Genomic DNA, 16770 nt, shown 5'->3' with positions numbered 1-16770 from the left:
TAGTTTCCCTGTCACAGTTGCCCAGAGGGAACTCCCAGGTGGAGTGATAGTAATTGTCAGTGCTACGCAAAGTTCATTGTGAGCAGGTGTCATACAGCAGTGACTTGCAAAATGACATCCAACAACCTGCTGAATGTTAGAAAGCTATAGACTACAACTAAAAATGAAAAATTTAAATAGAAATTTCTCCAACAAATAGTTAAATGGTCAGATTAAAGATTAACAGGAGGGTTAATGTGAAAAATATGGCCTTGTGTAATTTGACCACCAACTGACAGCCCACAGTACAGACCCAGATATCTTACCTTTAAAGCAAGATGAAAAATTACCTGTGATGAGCTGCAATTTGCGTACTAGTTCTGTCCTTTAGCAGACCGATGGTCAAACTGTTGTCAGGATGGCCACCAAGCTCTCCTGTAACCCAGTCAGGCAGGTCGGCGTTTTTGTGCTCCACAAACCGACCACTCAGTGGTTCATCAAAGTAGATTGACTAGAAATTAAAATTGAGAGGCATGTAATGGTAGTGGGTAAGGCAGATGGGTGAGTGAGTGACACCAGCAGTTTGAAGCTCCTTATATTACATTTAAAAGTACCAATGTTGTGCCACTACCAAATGACAAAACAGCAATAAATAGAACTTGAGGAAGCAATGACTCTTACCATGTAGGCAGGGAGTGTTTTAAGGCTGCCAGGCTCTGGTTTGCTGGTAAAAGGCAGCTCCAGAACCCCTTTTTTCAGCATGTGAAGGAGCAAACGGGCATATATGTTGCGGTTCTTACGACCTGTCCAACCTGAACCACAGGCTGCTGGGTCGCACAGCTTCTTTATCCACATGGCACATCGCTGGCGTTCTGACAACATTGAAGACAGTGACACAACGGGGGTTATGTTTGCCATATCAAATACAAATTGATTACGCTGTTGTTTGCTATAGATGTTTATTCAATACATGTTCTAGAAACAGCAAAAACTGAGGCTGCTGGCAAGGATGCCGTTCGTCACATTAGATTTTAACTTTTCTTAATTCAGCGAACAGAGTTAACATGAACTCTCACCTGTCTTGTCAGGGTGTTTGAGGACATATGGCTTCATGTCCAGCAGAAAATGGTCAAACTCGATGTCCAGCCTCTCCCATGAGTCCTCATGTCTGCTCATGGTGTCCTGGAGGAATGACTAAATAGATATACCGGCCAACATTAAGAAACAATAGGTTAAACACTCACAAGAACCTTAGCTAGCGAAAAGTGTACGTGTTAAAGTGTTAATGATAATTGCTAGATCAAACAGGGCAGCATCGTGTCGCGTAGCTAATACTGGTAACCTTAGAGCATGTCATGACAACTAGTTATCTAAAAACTATATTCGGTAATGTTAACACACTAGCTACCGTTAGATATGTAATGATCGAGGAACCGACACTAGCGTAAACATTAGCAAACATGTAGCAACCGGCTAACCTTAGTCGAGCTAAAACATGTCGTTCTAACGTTCCAGGTCAACTAATGTATCTTACAGGCTATCATAGACAGAACAAAAGCGCGCTAAAAGGGCACGTTTTTAAAATAAAACAATATGTAGTAAAAAGATTTACCTTGAGCACTGATTCCGCCGCTCAAAATGGTTCAAAACTTTAGCGTCCTCATTTACGCCACATCCGGTTTCCGTGGCGACGCAGCGTCTGCCCGTTGCCATAGAAACACCTTTTTCCGACTGTCCGGTAGAAGCGTGTGTAAAATCTAATTTATTTTTCTAGTTACTTTAATTTTAGTTTCCTCTTCCCATGTTGTTTTAAGGCGAAATACATGCTAATTTTGTTCGCTTCTTTCAATTATTGTTAATTTAAAAAAACATCAGTTTAATGTAAAATTACTTTAATTTACAGTAAGCGTCACTTTAAATGTAAATAATGTCTAATACCTCATATAGTGAGGAGTTTCTGTCGTGTTATTTCAGATTATCAGCTTAATCAAGAGTCCACATGATGGCGCACAGCACCTTCCGTTTGACAGGAACAGGTGGAGAGACATGCCACCTTCAAGTGCTCCTCGTATCTTCCTTCTGAGTTTTATTCCTCATCTAATTGCAACAGCAAAGGGCCACTGCTTATAACCTCCTGTTAAGTAAAAGATGATGAAAATATAATTGCAAAATTTGTTTTCAACTGCACCCGAATGGAAATGCGTTTTTATAAGTGCAAAGAAAAATATTGAGGAAGACGCTTACACAACATGCAAACAGCAGACCTTTGTGCATGTAGGCCTGAACATATTTTAAATGTAATTACATGGCTTTGCCTCCCTTGCCACTTGCATGTGCATGCTTGTGCATCAATAGATTACGTCTATTTTTCACTTTAAATCATGAAAAAGTCAACAAGAAAACTAATTTTTGGAAACAAAATACCCCAAACTAGTAGTCTACACATAGGGGACATCAGTAGGTGTGTCTTATGTGTCTTGGTGCCCGAAAAAAAACAAATTGTAACGTATCGCTTCGTGTCGCTAGTTGCGCGGTGAAATGAAATATTCCCACAGTACCCGAAGGCGGACTCCGCTAACGTCACTTTGAATGAAAAAGAAGCGCTCAGCACCGGTCGAGGCAGAGGGGAGACGTGCGGGCTGCTCAGAGAGCTCTCCAGCAGCACTTGTCAAGACCTGTGAAGAGACCAGCACCTCGCCGAGATCGGCCGGGACAGCACCAAGTTGCGGCTGTGTGTTGTTTTTTTTGTTTTGTTTTGTTTTCTTATTATGGCTGACCATCTTTTGCACTATAATGACTCGGCTGGGGTTGGGAACCGATTCGCCCGCAAAGGTGCTTTGCGGCAGAAAAATGTGCACGAAGTGAAAAACCACAAGTTTACTGCGAGGTTTTTCAAGCAGCCGACGTTCTGCAGCCACTGTACAGACTTCATATGGTAAGCATCACTTAATTCTTACCTGTCTGAGCAGTATCTCACACTTTCCAGTTTTGATTAGGGTTTTTTCCCCCCCAACTCCCACATAAATGCTTCTGTAGTAAATTTGATGTTTAAATTAAATGCTAGACATTTGTAAATCTGTTAGGTGTCAAACACATTGTATTAGACTGTCCATAGCTCAACCAGTACATTTTAATGTTGTCAGACCTTAAGCCACTAGTTTAAAAAGTTTAACAGATGTTGAAGCATCAACGAAATGTTTAGATTTTATACAGTGCTGTGGCAGAATAAAACCCATTTAACATGTATGCATTTTGTTACAGGGGGTTTGGAAAACAAGGATTTCAGTGCCAAGGTAAACTACTTTTTTGTGTTGGTGTACTCCGTCAGTGTGCCCCTAACCCAACCCTGTTTGGCTCAGAGCTCAGCACATCTCTGGTATCAATTAAGACTCCTTCTTTTCCTCTACATGGAAAGCAGAATTGAGCCATTTGCCTTGTTTAAGTAGTCCAGTGCCATTCATTCTACCTCCATGAGAAAATACTGTTCTAGGTTTCGCTTTTAAAGAATCCGACACATGCACTGCAAAGATTTCCTTTAAGTTTTATTCTGAATTTTCCAAGTCGTATCATTCTGCAAGCAAAAATAGGTTAGGTTAATAATTGCATGGCATTTACTTTGAAACATTACAGCATTTGCCTGTTACTTAGAGCCATCAATACCCATGGGGAGATACCTGCCTTGATAGTAGCCATGTCTGGATTCAATAGCATAATTTTGATCTTGTTTATCCTCAGTCTGGGAAACCTCTTTTTGGTTGGTGATGACTGGTTCTTGTGGAAGCCATGAGGGCTGGCTATGTGACTCGTAGCTCGTTTGGTCAAAGCTGAGGTTCTCTCCGTCAGTGAAGCTGGACTGGAAAGAGCTTTGCGTCCCAGGTTCATAAACGGGCTGAGATTCCTCACTAGCTGCATTACTTGGGAATGAGAGTTTATCTAGCACCGAAGCAGATCCTGTCAAGGATTCCTTGCTCATGTAATTAACTTGGCTGTATCCTGCAGTATTGGAGTCGGCACCATTATCAAGTTGAGATGACCCAGTATATTCAGAGGGAAACTGAAAGACCTCCTCAAAGACAAGACTACTATTGGAGCCGCCGCTATCTGCGCTGTACCCAGATTTAAAGTCCCAAATTGGAGACTCGGAACTTAAGTCAGCACCACCATATCCTCGGCCAGCTGGTTCAGGCTGCCACAAATCAGGCTGAGAGGTGAAGATTGAGGCAGGCTCATAGTAATCAGTCGCACTGGCATAATAAGTAGAGTCATCACTACTCAGAGAGTCAAGGATACCGTTTGAAGATGCAGCATTAAGGGATGTTGATTGAAGTTGGATAGAGCCTGGCTGAGGCATTGCTGGATCCCTCCATTGGTATATGGGCTTTAAAGGAAAGACAAGTGGTGTATTCAAGTCTTCTGGGTCCCACTCTATTGGCTTACCATTAACAGGTCTCTCTGCTTCAGGGGTGGGTATGTAGGGTAGTTTTTCCTCAGGTGGGACCAATTCTGGCTGCTGATCAATTGAAGGATTGTTGTAGCTTGAATATTCTTTAGCTGGGTTACGCGAGTCAGACCCATGCGAATAGACATTCATGTACCCTGTAAAGTTACAAGTTGCAGTAAAACAAGATACATTTCTGAGGTCTACTATGGTAAGAAAAAAAAAAGTGATTACCTTTTTGAGATGGAAAACCTGCATTGCCATCAAACAGTAAAAAACAGATCAAGGAAACCCTACAAGAGATGCCAGTTAAAAAAAACAACAACATCAAATTAAAGTCTCAGGGGATAGTAATTGAAAGCATTGAAGTGCTCAGAATCTCATCAGATAAATAAAACATACCACAAAAGCAGCCCAAGAGCCATGGCTGTTAACTGAGAAGCAGCACCTTTCCCTCCTCAAAAACTATGGTTTGAGACAAGCAGATTAAATGTAGTCTTGGAGGGAAACCGCTGACGTCGTTATATGTGTCGCTTTGTTATCAGCAAACCTACAGAGACCGTCAGCAACAGCTGCTCTCAGAGCAATTAGTGACCAGATCGTTAGCAGGTGTGGCAGCTGGACAACGTCACCCATTGTTTCACTTTGAAAACCATCCAAGGTAAACATGGTCAGTAGCCGTGTTTCACTTGGCCGCAACAGCCAATGTGGGGAAATTCTATTGAATCGAGCCTGACACGAGTCGACTAATTGATAAACAGCAAATGGAAACTTGAGAACTGGTGGTCCTGTGGTGCTGGTCATATGTGAATGCAATTAAGGAAATACAAGGAATGAGATATCAAGCATAACATTCTTGCACACAAGATGTAAAATGTATAATAAATAATCAAATATTGGACAGATAACTAAAAAATAGAGTTTCTTACCAAAGTTAGATATGTCACATTCCATTTGTGTGTCTATTATGGTATGTGCACATGTGGTAATAATAAATAACTATTCCCAGTGTGCAGCTCTGTGCATTTTGGTGGTTGCAATCTAACATTGGTGCAATTAAAAAGAACAAGGTACTGTGCACCTTATCAAGATGTTACTGATTCCTTTAAAGAGGGATGCATTGGATATCATTGTTACCCAGGCTTAGGTGTTTGTAGCACTGAAACAGCTGCACTGATCTAAAGATGACTGGAAAAAATACGATATCATTTGAATTACTCATTTCGATTAGGCGTTTGAATATAGGTGCTAAACTATCCATTTGCAGCACTATTTGTCAGTGGAGTTTGACCATGAGTGCATTATCAAAGTGAACTAATGCATGTTCTTGGATGCATGTTCTTGAATTACTTTTTAGATGCCTCCATCTTTTCATGGTATAGATGGGCATGACTCTAAATCAAAAGATGCATTTCATTCAGTGAATGCATGCCTAACTTGCTATTCATATTCATAAGCTGCTTCTCTAAAGCAGGAATGCAAAGTCGAATACTTGCCTCTGCAACACTAGCAAACACTGTGATATAATCATATCTGTGCTGTTTAAAGGTGAAAGTGTTGCTTGTCTGAGGTACAGCTCACTGGCAGAACATTTGACTTCCAAGTTATTAGCAAGTGTGGCTCTTGTGATCGTAATCTTTATCCATTTCCCAGCATAGTCTGATATCAGTTTATGGTTTCTTAGGTGTGGGCAGATTAAGGGCTGCCTAGAGCTTCTCACTGTGCACTGAAAAGCCAAATAGCAGCTTTGTAATTCTCCTGTGATAACCCACCCCCACTACACAACAGCCAAAGTAGTGCCATGGCAGAAGAAAGGTCTTTATTAAGTTTCTCTGTGTGCATGCAAGCCCCTGCAATTCACAGGTTGTTTTCTTTTTGTTAAATGTAATAGTCCTCATGAGGACATGCGTTACAGAAGTATCAATAAATGAACCACTTAATAATGTCTTTTTGTTCAGCAGCCTCACATTTACTTCCTGAATAACCAGGGATTGCTGTACATTCACAGTACACTACTTTATTTCCAGTCACCATAGGAACTGTACACGATGTGACTCACCTCAATATACTAATATTCTTATTCCTAAATTCAATAGAACTTTCTAATGTAATGCACATTGATTAGTATATTTTTACAATAATATATTTCAGAGAAGTGTGTCCTTCTCTCATTGGCTGTAATGAAGTCCATTGTGGAGTTTGCCACAGTGATACATCTCAAGTATATCCTGTACACATACAGTAAGCATTAAACACTCTTCTTAGATGTCACCGCTCCTCCCTGCTCTTTCTGCCTTCCTGTGCATCTAGTGTCTTTTTCCCCACTCAATTTCACTGGTACTTGTTTTTCCATGAAATGTATTGTGATAAAAAAGGAACACCAGTAAAGTCTGTACTACCCATGCATTTCAGGGTAAAATTTAAGTATAGGTTTTAGTTACTGTAAGTATTGTAATGTTTAAAATCAAATATTAAACCATTTAAAGATAACTGTATATGACATGAACAAGATTAGTTGCAAAATAGACTCAAAAGAAGTGGTGACCTTTGATCAGTTGATAAGGCAGTCTTGTACCCCAGGGTTGATGGTTCGACTCCCAGTTCCCCAATTCCTGGTTGAATGTCGAGAGTCCCTGTAAAAGACAGTGAACCCGAAACCCTTGGTGCCTTAAGGGGGCAGCCTGTCCAAAAGAATTTCCCCTAGGGCATTAATAAAAGTATCTACAAGTATTATTATATTATGAATATACTGCTGCTGCTCAGATACCTTTTACTAAAATAAACATATTTTCACCCATCAAATAAAATAATTAGAAATGCCAGAAGAATAGAAGCTTTTGAAATTATGTGTAATTCCATAAAAAAAAAGAGAGTTATTAGCTAAAATCAAATGATGCAGATATGAATAATAGGCTGTATGTTGCATTTAGTCATAGCAGATGGATGGATAGACATCCAAGTTTGGTTTCATTTTGGGAAAATGTGACATGTGGACAAAGATTGAATCATGTCAAAATATAACACCAACTACTTAAATAATTAAAACTAAGTCTGTCTTATTGATTTCCTCAGGAATACTATTTCTGGTGTAATGTTTCAGTGTGCCTGCTTACTGAACTTTTCTCCAAACATTATATTATCTCAGTGTTGTGAGAGTGAGTGTTTTTCAGCGTTGGATGGATGCTCTGCTCTGCTCTCCCTCTTGTGTCCCCCTCCTCCCCAGCCTTTGAAGTTGAGTGTCTGTGGAAATGACTGTGCCATCTGGAGAGTTGAGAAGAGAGCACTAGGTCTGGACACAGCAAAGGCGAAAGATGGAGGGAAAGGCAGTTGGAAGTGGGAAGAGGAAAAAGACAAAACAATGTGGAGAGGGTGGGATGATTCTGCGATGAAGGCAAAGGTGAACACAGAAGTACGAGACTGAATAAACCCAGGAGGATTTGCAGTTGCATGGGTGGAAGTGTGAGGGTGAAAGGGACGATGGAGTTAAAGAGGCCTTTTACACATTCTGGCTCCTCGCTGCAGAGTTTTGGCAAAGATAAAGCAAACAGTGTGACTACTCAGAGCAGATGAAAGAGAGCAGAGTGAAAGCAGTGGTGGATGTTATGTCTAAGTGATGACTGAGTGTAAACTGTGACCAGGTTAAATCTAAGCAATGGTGTCTCAGAGTGTGATAATAATAGTTTATAACTTCATTTCTAACAGATGCACAGGCCCGACATCAACTTTCAAGCGGATACAGATATTAGCAAACAGCTGCTTATTTGCACATCAAGTTGTGAAATAACACTATGATCCGTTTGAAGTTTTGTTTCTGGTCTCTACTACCTCTTATTCAGAGATATTCAACCACCAGGATATCCCAAATGGCCATGGCCACATCTGGCTCAGCTCGATGTCTGTCACACTGAAGATGCCCGCTCAGTAATTGAAAGCAATGGTGGTGTAGGAATCGCCAGTTGTCTGCATCATGATGCTGTCCATAAAAATAAAACTGCAGAGCCTATAATCAAGCTAATTTTACATACAGTTTTTATGGAGCCAGTTGAATCATTTCATTTACAACTATAAATAAATAAGTGGGTTAATTGTCAGTAATACAAAGCATTAGAATATTTTGCCATTCAGCTAATTTTACACCAGGTATAGGCATAGGCATACCTCCAACAGGGGTCCTTAGGCAAGACCTCCTTACTCTTACCCTGCCTGTACCCTGTCCCCTTGTAAGTTTCTGTGGATAAAAGCATCTGCTGAATGACTAAATGTAAGATGTAGATACTACTTCAAAGAATGTTCGCTACTTTGGTGACATTACATTTTCTCTCCAAGCAAATCACCCACCTCAGACAAATTGCCAGATGTGCCGCTGGAGATTTTGGCTCTCTGTAATTTGTCCGGATGCTTGAGATTCTAGGTCTGACTCTTCCCAGCCGACTGTCGCACTGCTCAGTACTGAGCTGAAAGTATTTGTACAGATTATAGAGAAATAAACACAGCTGAAACACACAATCTCGCTTCCAGTGCTGCAGAACGTACATGCCTATCCTCATGGAAGCTGGGTTTACGCTGTTACAATGCTTCTGTAACTTTTTTTAATTAACAAAGATATCTTGCCCACCGTATTAGTTTGTCATGTCATAGTTGTGAACAGTAGTTATCTTATCAAGTGTGTTCCTGTAGGCTTCTCTTTGTACTATTTGTATTCAGAACACTTCTAGTGCACCAATGATCACAAGCTGTGATGTGCGCCCAGCATAGTAAATGCAAGTTTGTGCAAGGTTCACTCAAGACTCTACGTGCTGCTTATGCTACTTCTGGTGTACACACAGTAGTGCACTGAAAATCGCTTTGTATCTGAAAGGCCCATAAATAATCCTCAGTATTCACTGTTTATCTTTTTATATTACCAAGCTCCTAAAAACTGAGCAGAGCCGATCCAGTCATTAGTCATAGTAGGTTCATGTCACTTTCTCACATTGTTTTGACTTGGTAATTTGACACATTTTTATTACAGAAATACAGATTTGAGCTGCTTTAAAGTAACAGTGAAATGTAAATGTATCTCCCATGCTGTGAAATATTCTGCACTGTATTATGGGTGAATAGCAAATCATCAAGGCCAGAGAGGGTAGAACATGTAAAGTCTATTTTTCATTTTACTGTGTCTTTAAAATGCTGATAATAATAGTCATAGTGTAGTGAACAAACAGATCCAGTATTTTGCTCAGGGAGATTTCAGAAGAGCAGATGTTTGCTGTCTGTTTGCGGTAAACTGCTCATTATGCAATAAGTTGATATATAATCTCCATGTTGTCTCCACGTGGCTTCTCTAAAGTCTGCTCTTTGCTTCCATTGTGACATCTCCATAACTGTAAGCAGCCTGGTTTGTTGTGTTTGAAATATATTTGCATAGCAAATGCAGCCAATTTGCCTACTCTCGTTTCCAACCCAGTCACTGTTTACTTCTCATCAAGATCTTTATCTGCACGGATGAAGGCGTTGGGTGTAGGCTGCCTCACCACTCTCTGGGACATTTGTTACCCCCGTGGGCGACATCATGTATGTGTCAGTTAGCATGACGAGGGCTGACACATGCCTCCAATGAGACCATCTCTGAGCCCTAATGGTAGTGTAGGTGTACAGCCAATCACGTCCTCCACTCGGAATGGAGCAGTGGACCTCATTAACCAATCAAGCATCAGAAGTACGGGGGTGTTGGATCATGAGCAGGAGAGCTGTGCAGCGCCCGATGGGGGGCCCCAAACAATAAACATCTTACACAACGGCAGACTGAGATGCAGCGCTGCTTCTCTCAAGTGACGCCGCTCAGATCTGAAGGGTCCTCCTCTTCCACTCTGCTTTTCGTGTGAAGATGGCTTGGAAATGTTAATTCATTAAATCCGTCTGTGGTTGTTTTACTAAACATAGCCTTCTTGCCTTAATTTCTTAAAAAAAAAAAAAACTATTAATCTCCAACTTAGCATTCTGTGGGTGTTATTCTGCCTTACTTTACTCAGCTGCAGTTGTAGCAAATTGCATGAGTTAGAGAATCCATTAATTTAAAGTGTGGGTTATTATTATTATTATTTTATTATGTCAACTCATATGCCAGGAATTGAAGCTTCCTTTTTATAAGCTTTACTCTCTCATCAGTCATCAGTGGAAAGAAACACTAGAAATACTAAAAATAGATTCCCCGAACATGACTGACACTGCATTTTCATGCCTTGAATACATGCTACTGTATTATAAAGGTTAATTTAAAGGCAAATTAGATTGTATTGCTTGCATAATGAAGACCAACAAGTCAAACTATATCTTCAAAAAATGAATTATAAACTTTGCAATAAGTGAAAAACCCCTAAGATTTCATATCAAAAGTCTGGTGATCTGAAGTAATTTCTAACTAGATGACATCAAAACCTTGCAGAGGTCCTTTCAGTTCACGTCCCACTTCACATCCAATATGTCTTTAATGTTATCAGTCTAACAAGTATCTGCTTGGGACTGATTAAAATAGACTTGTAAAAATGTGGAGAAATCACCAAAATGTGCCTTAATATATCAACAATTTTAAACTCTCTCCCAGCTGAATGGCATTAATTATACCAAGAGTGGAAGCTAAGCTGGCTGCGATAATTATGTGTAATTCTGCCTATGCTTGTTTCTACTCCACATTCAAAACGTCCCTTTTTACTATTGAGTGTTGTGTCTCTCTATTGCCCCCCTAACCCTCCTTAACTCTCCTTCTCGCTGCCTCTCTTTCCTTTCTCTCCACTCTTCACTAAACACTACTGCAGCCATAAAATGTGCCATTTCCATTTTGTTATCATGGTAACAGCTCCTCTGGGCAGTTTTGATGTGTGTTTTATCTTATCAAATCAGCGCCACTCTTGTTGATTACACCCCTTTAGACTTGTAGTTATTTTATGCATTTGCAGCGAGTATTGTATATTCAGCTGATTAAAATAACGTACAATATTCAGCAGTGAGTGCAGTGTTTTCTGCTTTTAAAAATTGTGTGTGGCATTGCCCTTTCAACAGAATCTATTCTCAGATTTTACTATTAAGGACAAACGTACAAATACTTAAGAACACAAATCATTTCCAGCATACTGTACTGTATACTGTATAGATTAAACAACTAAATACATAAGGGGACTGCCAGTCTGGGTTCTAGACAAGGAGCTCTCATTTAAAACTCCTCACTGTGAACAGGCAATGATGTGAGAAGAGAGGATTGGGAGTTAGGAGGAATGACAGTGATGTGAGGAGAATGGAAGGACTCATTTGGAGGAACTAGTTCTGTACTGTAAAGTACCATAAAACACACCTGTGTACCCAAACATAAGGATGAATGATTAATCTAAATGATTTCGATTTGAAATGTTGAAATTTGCCTATTACATGAGGCTGCCGTCTGGATGCGATATAAAAAATTTGCAGCGAGTCTGTCTCAGATCAAAAAGAGTGCCCTCTTTGTGTGGAAGTCTTACTAACCAAGTGAGTGAAGGCATCGCTGTTCTCCCGAATCAGCACTGCCCTAGCCAACTGCACAGGAAGTTGCCAGGACTTGGAAATGCACCACAGGCGGCTATTTGAGGAGCGAGTTGCAATAAAAGTCGACTGAAAGAAGCACCAGTGACAACCAATATATAGAAACCAACAGAAACGTACTATTTCAAAGTTGTTTGCCACTGTTCATACTTTACGTATGAAAAGACCTCACTAAGCACTAGGAGGTAACTAACACCATAAAAACCTACCTCACTAAAGAGGTAACAGAAAGGTACAGAAAGGTTTATTTTTTGCTTACTGGAAATTATTTGCACTAGAGAAAAGTCACTCTGTTTAACTAATGGATGTTTAAAAAGAAAGTATAAGTAAATAAAAAAAAACTTTTTTGCCTTAGAATATATTGTGTATGAAGCACTGACTGCATTTTATCAGAGGAAACAGAGTAATCATCAGCCAGTGGAACTGTAGCAGCAGAAAGTGTTTACAGCGGTTTGCATTAGCATTATTCAGCCTTGATTTGGCTGAATGTGAAAGTAAACAGTGAGGCTCAGTTATATCAACTTTATTGTACAAAAATAAAATACACAACAAAAGATTTGTGATGGTGTTTGGCTAATGGCTACCTGACTGAATTCATCTTTGGCTGATGGGATTTACTATTACAAACATGATTTAGATATAGATCTAGTCATTTTCAATAGTAAATTGAGCTGATCATAATTTAATGTGATGCTTTCTGACACTGTTCTAGCACTGTTTTGTTTCACATTTCTAGTCTTTGCACTGTGACAAAGTTTTGGAGGTGTTTTCTTGCAGGTCACAGATGTATACCCACACAATATTCCTTGCCACTTGCTAAATGTCTGTTTATGTGGAATCAAGATACTTCTAACAAACCAAACCTGTGCTCCTGCCTTCGCCATCACACCATAATTCATCCAACAGCACAAGTTGTCTATATCTTTTTCACCATCCTCAGTAGCTACTGTAAACTCTTGCCAGATATGCCAGCATGGTGTGGCAGGGTTACCATGGTAACGGTTATTGGCCCTCACACTGCCTGTGATGTGCCAAATTTCTGCCAGCTATACCCCAGGCGAGCACTTCCCTTAAAAAAATCCATGACACAAAACACCCCTTGTTTCCAAATAATCCTTAAATGATGATTCAACATGGGAGCTTGGCATCACCCCCTCGGCTCCCATTTATACAGATAAAGCGCGCCTCAATAGCTGTGATGGTGCATTTCTGAGCCTGTCTGGATCAGACGCTTGCAATCTTGTTAGGCCATAAAAATCAAGATATGAATGAAGTGATGAAATTCCAAACCAATGGCACTCGTGCACTGGCACTTGGTGATTGCACCCTCAAGCACGAAAACTGGGAGGAGACCGTTCCATGTCCAATTCAAGACATGCTGCATCGTCTGTGCAGCCGTGACCACCACAAGTGCAATATTTTCATTTAAACAGACTGTCTGAGCAGATCATGTCACAATGTTTTGCTTGCATAACACAATGTCATCTGGTGACATTAAAAAGGGGTCTTTTTGGAGGATTGGCAGCATTACTCAGCTGAGAGTGGGTAGTTAATTGTCAGGGAGCTGCTTGTGTGTTTTTGCTGAGGCACAGTACAGCGTAATAAGATGACACATGCTGTTCTCTAATAGCCTCTGTTTTATCAAACAAAGGCAAAAGAGCAGTTGGAGAAAGCTCAGAGGGAGAAATCATAGAGGAGATGGAACGATGAAAATACTAGAAGGATGTTTGTGATACTATGCTTAAAAAAACCCACATGTGGCTGCATCTTTATGTGAGCTGTGTGCACGAACACCGATAGAGACCGACAGGAGCAGTCACAGCACAATAATTTAATCGTTGTGCTTTCCAAAAATGGAACCAAGAGGAAAGACTTGATGAGATGCAGAGAAGCAGTGGGCTCAGGCTCACCAACATGCTGATAACTTTCTACCACACTGTTGGAGCATCTGCTACAAAATGACCTTTTCTTCTCACTATGGTGTCAGTATGTTTTTGTGTTTATTTTTTGCACAGTTGGGTTTACGCTCATCTCTAACAATCTGCCGTTATTTCTGCCGTGGATTATTTGACCCGTGCACGCGCAGGTGCGGTGGAGTCGCCCCTGCTTTGTCTCAACAATGCTTTATGTTAAGCCTTCGTCCATAATAGACTGTGCACCAGTGATTTATATATTGTTCAAGGGGGACTGTCAGAACAATACATCGTACCTATATTCCAGCATCTCTTATTTAGCCCAGTCTTTGGTCTGTACCTCTATTCTACCCAAACAGTTTGATGCCGTAACAACATAAAATATGCATATGCATTAAAGTCAATTGTCTATTTACATGCAATGTGTCTATTGTATGTATTTGGGAAGGAAAGACTCCCCAGGGGAGTTAAGAGGAGTGTTCACCTTTGGGTTTCTTACCATCCATTTAATACATTCAGTGGTGATTACATCCATGGCTATTTTAGGAATTGTTAAAGTCAGAGATATCAGTCTCAACCCACATTAGGCGAGCACAGTGTGCACTCAGGAGAATTTTGTTCTTGTTGTGTGTGAGGCTGGAGTGTCCTCAGGTGCGACACTTGAGGGTCCAAGGACGAAAAGCTAGAAATTAGATAGGAGTGTTTTTTTGTTGTTGTTTTTTGGGGTACTTGTCTTGAAGATATGTCTCATACACATGCTCACCTTCTTACAAAAGGTTACAATAATCTGTTTTGTCCGTCCGGGGAAAGGTCACTGTGGAAAGAAAATCAGTAATCATAATATAATGTCATCATACCTATTCTTCATTACTGATTAAGCAAGAAATGTTGTTCATTTCTTGTATTTTGAATGCCAAGCCAAAACATTATGGATTTTTTTTAGAAGGAAAGCATGTCTAGTAATCAATTTGTGATGGACAGAAGTTTTCTTCAGTGATCTTGCACTGATTGCTGTCATTACAGTTGCATTACTTGGCTATTCATCTTTTATGGCTAAGTAGTGATTATTGTCATTACAGATCCTTTATTTTCTTAATCATTAAATGTCAGAAAACCAGTAAAATGACGACGATATAAAATTTTCATCAGTTCTAAGTCATATGTTTAGAATGCTTGTTTTAATCAGTCAATAGAATAAAATCACCCAATGATCAGTTTCCAGATAAGTAGTAGCTAAAAAGCACTTTATAGGAGAAAAGCAGGGATTGTGTGGCTACGATGGACACACAGGACTTTCCCCAGCCTCATATTTTTGCTATTTCGGTGCAAGGACAAAGATGCAAGGAGACAGGGAGGCAGGGCGAGTGAGAGAGAGGCAGAGGGTTAGAAAATGTGTGTGCCAGTTTTTTGAAGCGTGCATTCCTTCTTCCTGCTCCTGTGGTGCTGCGAGCATGTGTGTACGCCTGTGTGTGCACTGTGCAGTTTTGAGGGTCACCCAGTAAGAGACTGCAGCACATGCAGCTCTTAGTCATCTTCACACCTTGCTTCCTTTTTACCTGACTGTCCATCTGTCGCCACACGTACCAGCAGAAACAGATTCCCCGCTGTAAACAAAATAAAATATGCAATTTCTTACTAATACGGGTGGTCACAGTAAACACTGAGTGGATGTGGACGTTTTAATGGCTGTAGTGAAACAGAGTGGAGAAAATACTTGTTTATAGATAAAGAAATAGTCAATAATTCCTTTTGATACAGCTCTCTGAACAATCTAAAGTAGAAAATTGTGCACTGTAGAATCATCATAGTAGAGTCTCTTCTGGTTTATGTATTTATATTTGTATTTATTTATGATATGTTGTTTCTTATTACAGCATTAAATCGTGGTCAATTTAATTAGAAAGTAATAATAAATTATTAAACAGTATAAATTACCTGAATCATTGCTGAAGCAGTCACTCACACTATTATCTAAAGATCACCTGAGTGAAATGAATGTGTTTCAGTGATTGTAGTAGAAACACACATGCAGCGTTGTTAATGTGCTAGGAGCTGCTTTAAAGTCGGCCTGCTGGTTAATATGAACTCTCTGAACCAACGATGAACACACATCAGTGCGCATGCAGCCATCTGCAGTGTTTTCACCTCACGCTCTCTTCTGGGAGAAAAGACGAGAGGATGGAGAGAGGACAGGAGACGGAGGCTGTCGTCTCAGAGTATCTAATTGAAGGTGCCACGGTTGTGTGTCTCCTCCTCGTCTTTCCTAACCTTCCCTGCTTTGCTCAGGGCAAATATAGCAACAGGCACCACAGGGGAGAATCAGCGCTTTGCTAACATGTTTTTTTGGCCCGCTGTGTGGTGGAGTGGAGGAATTTTAGCCCTAGATCTGCATGTATCATCACTAATATATATGTATGTATGTATATATGTATATGTTTGCTACTCAGTCGGAACTGGACTTTCTTCAAGTTCCTAAACCCCAGTTTCCACTGAGCAGCCTCTTTGGGATGACTCTGATCTGGACGACAGAGAATCCCCTCAGACATTCTCAACTAGTGTGTCCACATTATATTACACCACAGACAAGAACATGTCAGTAAACATAATGAAAATTGATTGGACTGAAATCCAGTCATAAATCTATCAATTAGGCATATGGCTTCATAACTAAATGAATTAAACTATTATGAATACTGTTATCTTCCCTGCCCTTAAGTGAAAGTAGGATGTGTGTGGGCCTGAGGAGGCTGCATTGTTTCTTACCAACTGTTATAGCTGAAAGCCAGCATTGTGGCTAGAGTGTAAATCTTGAGGATTTTAACGACTTTATGAAAACAGGAATATGGCCAAAATAAAAACTTGGCTATTATTTGACTCAAACATAGA

The 16770-nt window shown here is 40.2% G+C and overlaps 2 protein-coding genes across 5 annotated transcripts in view; one reads left to right on the top strand and one right to left on the bottom strand.

Annotated features, from left to right (window-relative positions):
• The window catches only part of cep112 (centrosomal protein 112), an 88758-nt gene extending 87094 nt beyond the window's left edge, over positions 1 to 1664 (bottom strand). For 2 of the 3 annotated variants that reach the window (XM_026350759.1, XM_026350779.1), the window contains exons 1-4: positions 1592 to 1664; positions 1056 to 1173; positions 661 to 851; positions 330 to 490 (exon numbers count right to left, since the gene is read on the bottom strand). In XM_026350759.1, the coding sequence (XP_026206544.1) occupies positions 330 to 490; positions 661 to 851; positions 1056 to 1155 (452 nt within the window). In that variant the 5' untranslated portion in view covers positions 1156 to 1173; positions 1592 to 1664. Of the gene's footprint in view, positions 1 to 329; positions 491 to 660; positions 852 to 1055; positions 1174 to 1457; positions 1570 to 1591 lie in introns of those variants that run through there. The other variant, XM_026350769.1, reaches the window with a different exon arrangement.
• Positions 1665 to 2610: 946 nt separating this feature from the next.
• si:ch73-374l24.1 (protein kinase C alpha type) overlaps positions 2611 to 16770 on the top strand; it is a 78260-nt gene continuing 64100 nt past the window's right edge. For both annotated transcript variants that reach the window (XM_026350799.1, XM_026350790.1), the window contains exons 1-2: positions 2611 to 2914; positions 3241 to 3272. In XM_026350799.1, the coding sequence (XP_026206584.1) occupies positions 2748 to 2914; positions 3241 to 3272 (199 nt within the window). In that variant the 5' untranslated portion in view covers positions 2611 to 2747. The remainder of the gene's footprint in view (positions 2915 to 3240; positions 3273 to 16770) is intronic.

The sequence above is a fragment of the Anabas testudineus genome, chromosome 8 (assembly GCF_900324465.2).
Source record: "Anabas testudineus chromosome 8, fAnaTes1.2, whole genome shotgun sequence".
In the NCBI taxonomy this organism is placed as follows: domain Eukaryota; kingdom Metazoa; phylum Chordata; class Actinopteri; order Anabantiformes; family Anabantidae; genus Anabas; species Anabas testudineus.
The sequence above is the reverse complement of the archived record's forward strand: the minus strand, read 5'-3'. Positions and strand labels throughout refer to the sequence as shown.